This window comes from Varroa destructor, unplaced genomic scaffold (assembly GCF_002443255.2).
Source record: "Varroa destructor unplaced genomic scaffold, Vdes_3.0 BEIS01000003.1, whole genome shotgun sequence".
Lineage (NCBI taxonomy): Eukaryota > Metazoa > Arthropoda > Arachnida > Mesostigmata > Varroidae > Varroa > Varroa destructor.
Genome location: NW_019211456.1, coordinates 43,255,152 through 43,261,476, shown reverse-complemented (window position 1 = coordinate 43,261,476; position 6,325 = coordinate 43,255,152). Strand labels below are relative to the sequence as shown.

The following is a 6,325-nucleotide window of genomic DNA, read 5'->3' as shown; positions in this document are numbered from 1 at the left end:
AGGCTGAGACGGCGTGTTTACAGATCGAATTTTCGGACATTTTCCAAGCATGTTCTATTGTAAATTTGTGTGGCTAAAGTTTTTTAAGAGTGAGCAATCGAACTATAAGAAAAGTTTAGCGGAATCTCGTTGAAACAAAAATAAAACCTAGTCGTGAAACATCGTTTGCCGCCAAAAACCTCGAAACAAATTAATATTTGCTGCGGAAACAGTCGTTGCGTCTGTTGACTACAAACTAAGGGTTGCCGCCGGCTTTGGCGCGTTCGGTTGATTGTGGGGCAGGCGAGAAAATTTTTCTTGTAGAGAGCCACTTACCGGCAAGAATTGTATTCCGTCTGTCACAGTATTCCGCCGAGTCGAGACGAGAATCAAGATGGGAGACAAAGACGCCGGTAAGTACGAAAAGTGTACACGTTGGTGCTTGATTAAGCCCAGGTGGTAACATTGAGAGGTAGACCTAACTGCGTCTGGTGTGAAACACTGATAGGATAACGAGCCGCCTGTTTTGTGTTCACTTGACAGTGGTGGAACATGATTGGGGTGAGGTTACCAGCCATCGTTCGCTGACTATCAATGGCCTCACGGCATTAGAGGACATTTAACACGATCGAACTAGGTGACATCGTCTAGGAGAATACGTTTGTCTCATTGAAAGCTTGTAATTGTGACTTCAAATTCAAAGCGGCTAGGCTTAAAAAGCGCAAAGGTAACTGATGAATTGCGAAAACATTTTGAAGACCGAGAAGCCTGTTGAGAGGTGGTCGCCAATGCTTTATATTTATACCTTGTATAATAGCCGGAGGTGTACACTTTTCGGATAACTCCTCTAGAAATCATGGACACTATTGGTTGGTTCACCATATAGATGATTTCAGTATATTACATCCGCAATGTGTATTATGCGCATGTGCTGTGTGGAGAAGTTCTTCTCGAATGTGGAAGTGACTATTGCTGTTTGTTATGCTAGACGCAAATGGTTGTTGAGATGCGATTTGGCAGAGTTAGAATGAATACATGCGCCTTTTTGTTTGAAAGATTAATCTTATGTCATTAACAGTAACTGGCGCTTAACATCGACCTGGCGCCAAGCAATTCAAAATATGCCGGAGTCAAGCACCAAACATTGCGTTCTTATTGTATTGGATCTTGGCTTCGTAGTAGACTAGGTATCGACTATTCACTCGTAATGTTCATTTGACGTTAGTTGTCCAGGAAAGTTAATGTTTGCATATGTTTCCTGAAGTGAAATGATTAAATGTAGACTTTTTGAGGGACCACAATTTGACGAAAGCCTCCATCAACTGTCTTAACAATTGTTAAAATCATGGGCACTCACTTGTTAAAAAATATAATAAATAAGCTAGGGAATTGTTGTGTCGATCCTTATTACATACAGAGTAAAAGATATATTAATATAGGAAGAATCGAGCTTAACGTGTATGTCATTAACAACTATAACTTGATACTACCGTGATAGCGATGCGTTTGGTTGCTAAACCTGGGGACACGTGGTGGTCTAGGTTCGAAACTGGGTGTCGGTGCACTTCGATATATGCTGCCGTCTGAAACGACCTTGATGGCAGTACTGGGCGTAAACATTCATTTAGTTATGAGTTAATACTGCAGAAAATATAATGGGTTAAAAAACTTTTCTGTTTATAGTTGAGGAGCGTGTGATTAACGAAGAATACAAAATATGGAAGAAAAACACTCCATTTTTGTACGATCTCGTGATGACCCACGCACTGGAGTGGCCTTCTCTTACGGCGCAGTGGCTGCCAGATGTGACTCGGCCGGAAGGGAAGGATTATTCTGTACATCGTCTCATTCTTGGAACGCATACGTCTGATGAACAGAACCATTTGTTAATCGCATCAGTATGTATGGGAGTGTCGGTAATTTTTACTCAGTTACAAAATACCTATCTATAAACTTCAAACCGTTTTTGGGAGCCCTTACCAGTTTATCGGGTATAGTGGATTGTATTATAAATATTATATGTGTAAACCATAGGTTCAGCTGCCAGGCGAAGATGCCCAATTCGACGCTACGCACTATGATTCAGAGAAAGGTGAATTCGGCGGGTTTGGATCAGTATCCGGCAAAATCGATATCGAGATTAAGATCAATCACGAGGGTGAGGTGAACCGTGCTAGGTACATGCCTCAAAATCCGTGTATCATTGCTACGAAGACTCCCTCAAGCGATGTTCTGATTTTCGACTATACCAAACACCCTTCGAAGCCCGACCCCTCGGGCGAGTGCCAGCCCGATCTCAGGTATATTTCTGAAAGATTCAGGCGAACTTTCCAATACATTTATTAGGTAAGCTAGCAGTGTACTTTGTATACCGGTATGAATACTTACGCGATTTATGATGACCAAAGGCCGAATGAGAAAGGCTGTCGAGGTCTTGAAGGGCTTTCGGGGCTCTCGATCTCCACTTTATGCTCAGAACCTGCTGAAGCGATTAATAGCGGATCTGATCTAAGAAAAGGGGCTTGGTTTTTTTCAGCATCAGTATTTAACATGAGTACCTTAACGTTACACGTTTACCGAGCTCTTTTCAAAGCTCCAAAAGAAATGCGGTTAATCAACTGTTTCTTTATAGATTGCGGGGGCACCAGCGCGAGGGCTATGGGCTGTCGTGGAATCCGAATTTAAACGGACATCTACTTTCGGCATCGGACGATCACACAATCTGCCTGTGGGATATCAATGCCCCGCCACGAGACGGCCACATTGTGGACGCCAAGAGCATCTTTACAGGTCACGTTGCTGTGGTAGAGGATGTCGCTTGGCATTTACTGCATGAAAGCCTCTTTGGATCCGTTGCTGACGACCAGAAGCTTATGATTTGGGACACCCGCAATCCTAACACAAACAAGTAAGGTGACCGATATATAGTCTATACAACATTGCATGTTTCCTGAAGTCTCTTACAAGCACTATTAATACTCAAATAATTTGTTAACATTACATATGTGCTTACATTCATTAAGCATTATACATTAAAATGTTGTAGTTTTAAATAGTACGCCTATTTAATTCTGTAACACTGTAACTAGGATGGGAGGTATAGCCAAATGATGAACGAAAAGGCCGTCTGAAATGACCTCGCCTTGATGGCACTCCACTGTTCGTATTTACAGCAATTCGAGGACGCCTCGGCTAGAGGTCCCTTGACTTCAACTCAAAATGAAGCGTTATCTGAATTTCTATACGTATGTCCCTAGACAATCGTTTCACCTTTATCCACTTTATAGTGTCGACGAAGCGGTGGTATATTCTAATGTAAATATCTTTGCAGGCCTAGCCACACCGTGGATGCCCATACTGCGGAGGTAAACTGCCTCTCGTTCAATCCCTACTCAGAGTTCATCTTAGCGACTGGATCAGCTGATAAGACGGTTGCTTTATGGGATCTTCGTAACCTTAAGCTTAAGTTGCATTCATTCGAAAGTCATAAGGATGAGATCTTTCAGGTTCAATGGTCTCCGCATAACGAAACTATCCTGGCTTCGTCTGGCACTGATCGCCGATTACACGTCTGGGATCTCTCGAAGATCGGTGAAGAGCAGAGTGCGGAAGACGCCGAGGACGGTCCACCTGAGCTTCTTTTTATCCACGGAGGTCACACGGCAAAAATCAGCGACTTCTCGTGGAACCCCAATGAGCCATGGGTGATTTGCTCCGTATCTGAAGATAATATCATGCAAGTGTGGCAAATGGCAGAGAACATTTACAATGACGACGAACCCGATACGCCGGCAGCTGAACTGGAAGCCAACGCTTAGAACTAAGCCGCTGTATTCTCATGACACAATCCCGTAAACTAAATTTGTGGCGAACACTTTGAGAACAAAAGCACGCTGTTTGTTTAGCATAGCGGGAGGCTGATTTAAATCGGTGTGAATGTGGGTCAAAGTGCTAGTGATGCCTGTGTTAAGTGAAGGCAATACAGGGAAGGTTCAAACGAATAATCGAATGTACTCTTTGCGGAGCGTTGTGAATATTTGAAAGGCGAATGTGATGCTAGAAACATCATCATTTATTTATGTGACAGTATTCCACAAAGCTTCCATTTGGATATGACAAAGCCTAGAACAATGCTGTTGTGGTGAATTACTTTGAGATTAACAGTGGACCTGGTCCGTCACAATAGTGTCTTTTTTCTGAGATTTTGCCAGCTTATTTACTAAGGATAGCTTATCCGCTAGGCAAATCAGCAATGCCATTTGATTAGATGAGCATCAGTTATGTGAGATGCGTCTTACACTATTATGGTTTGTATAATAATTGCAATGTTGTCAGATCCCCCAAAATTTGCGCAAGACAAAAAAGTGCATTCTAAGCTTGTATTTACGCTGATCGGTGAACACGTTCATATATGCGACCCAACAATCGCTATTTAGTTTCATAAAAATCCATGTTTATCTACACAGATCAATGCTATCGTTTTTCTTTTTAGTATGACGTAGATTTAGATTTGCGCGTCTGATGAATAGGCTCTGTACCGAATACGCTCTGTGCCGCCGTGTAGGTAATTTCTTCGAGTTTATGCTATCTTGAAATAACGCTAAAACTAATGGATTGCGTCTGAAGTACTAATTGGGCTGATTTAGCATATTGTCTATTTTACTATAAAGAGAAAATCTGGATGCGATGAGATAGTAACAAATGCTCTGTGTAGATTGTATTAATATTAGCTAGACACCTATACAGGGCTGGATTAAAGGTGCTTTGAAAATTTATATGAACTCCTTCTGGAGTTGGGTCTGGCAAATGTGTATTAGAGTTGTAATGCCGAAGCCCCTTAAAATACATTGCAAACTGCAAAATGTGTCACGGAGAAACAGGTGGCATCAAAAAGCTTTAAATATATATAGATTGTACCTAGTTATGTACGAACTACCTAACTGAAAACTTGCAAAACATCAGTAAATTTAGCATGTGTTCTAATCCTTGCTTAAGCTAAACCTTACCCTTCATGCATGGAAAAACTTTGTACAAATGTAATATCTGACGTTGCAAGAAGAAAAGCTTTGTATTTTCCTCTGTGCGATGTTCCTCGTTTGTCCAATTTTCTTGACAATAGAAGTTTAAGCATTTACTTGAAGAGAGCTCCCAAATTCGTTTAATTTTACTGATTGAAAGAATGTTTGCAGATCAGTTATATATTTATATGCAAGTACGGTGTTAGAACCAAAATTATACTAAAAAATACACTATTTAAGCGTATATATATATATATATATATATATATATATATATATATATATATATATATATATATGCAGTGACCCTAACTGAAAGGAAAACAAGTAAATACGCTATAGACATGCTACAAATTCAATGTTGTATATATTAGTACAATATTCATAGCTTTTACTTAATATTGCACTATAATATCAGCGGGGATCGCTGTGCACACAGTGACACGTACTCTAATGTATTGTTGTTAACTATTTATTGTCATAAATGAAAGTAAGTACCAATTTTGGTGAATTTACACACTATCAGGTTCCAATCTTTCAACGATGTAGCTAGGCCCCACACTATTGGCATGTATCGGAATTAGCTGAAGGCTGACGACCCGACAGATGAAAGGGCTTGCCGGTTGCTGGGTCAGTGCAGCATGGCCACTGACTACCGCCAATCGATTAACACCGATCGTTTCACGCAAATTTTGTAGATTATCGCAGGCTTCAGGGCATAACAATAAGGAACAATAACTTCGACGTACGTTCTGTGAGTTTTTATACTATATTGTTGTTAAGCAATATAGAAGTGGCTTTAGGAGCTTATAACATACTTATTGGATATTCGTTTACTCAGAATTAATAAGAAGCAAGGTGTTTTTTAACTAAGGAAAATCACCGGTATAAGTGGCTATGTTTTTAGTAGCGTTGGAATCACATTAACATTCTGTGAGACCGGTAATTAAAAAAAGTTTATATAATATTTTGGGTAATCAATTTAAGCGCTCTTTTTTAACTTCGAACAACGATATCGTTGAGTTAAGACAAATAAACAGCGAGGCAAATGTAAACCTTTCTGTAACGGATCTAAAACAACTGCAGATTATGGAGACAGTGCCTGTGGTAATCTATGTTTTAAAAAGTAGTTGAGTTTTAGACGTCTATTCAGCATCTGTCTGCGTTCTGCACAGTTATGGCGATCATTATACAGGATTTCAGTCGTTATAAACAAGTTGTCACATTTGAAGCGTTCTTCACGTAGATTTGATGATCAGTGATAGGATGGACATGGTCGATTATCTTTTGAGCACTCCCAGCAATCTGTAGTGAAAGACAGAAAAGAT

The 6,325-nt window shown here is 40.3% G+C and overlaps 1 protein-coding gene across 3 annotated transcripts; it reads left to right on the top strand.

Moving 5' to 3' along the window:
- The first annotated feature begins 226 nt into the window (after positions 1-226).
- On the top strand, positions 227-4,450 carry Caf1-55 (chromatin assembly factor 1 p55 subunit). 3 transcript variants are annotated; one of them, XM_022800071.2, is made up of 5 exons: positions 227-392; positions 1,663-1,877; positions 2,014-2,279; positions 2,612-2,887; positions 3,311-4,450. In XM_022800071.2, the coding sequence occupies exons 1-5, from the start codon at positions 374-376 to the stop codon at positions 3,795-3,797; spliced, it is 1,263 nt and encodes a 420-aa protein (XP_022655806.1). In that variant the 5' UTR covers positions 227-373; the 3' UTR covers positions 3,798-4,450. The 3 variants fall into 3 exon arrangements, with proteins under 3 accessions (XP_022655806.1, XP_086840724.1, XP_022655807.1); XM_086984598.1 differs by lacking the exon at positions 227-392 and adding an exon at positions 425-540; XM_022800072.2 differs by lacking the exon at positions 227-392 and adding an exon at positions 554-706.
- The last annotated feature ends 1,875 nt before the right edge of the window (positions 4,451-6,325 follow it).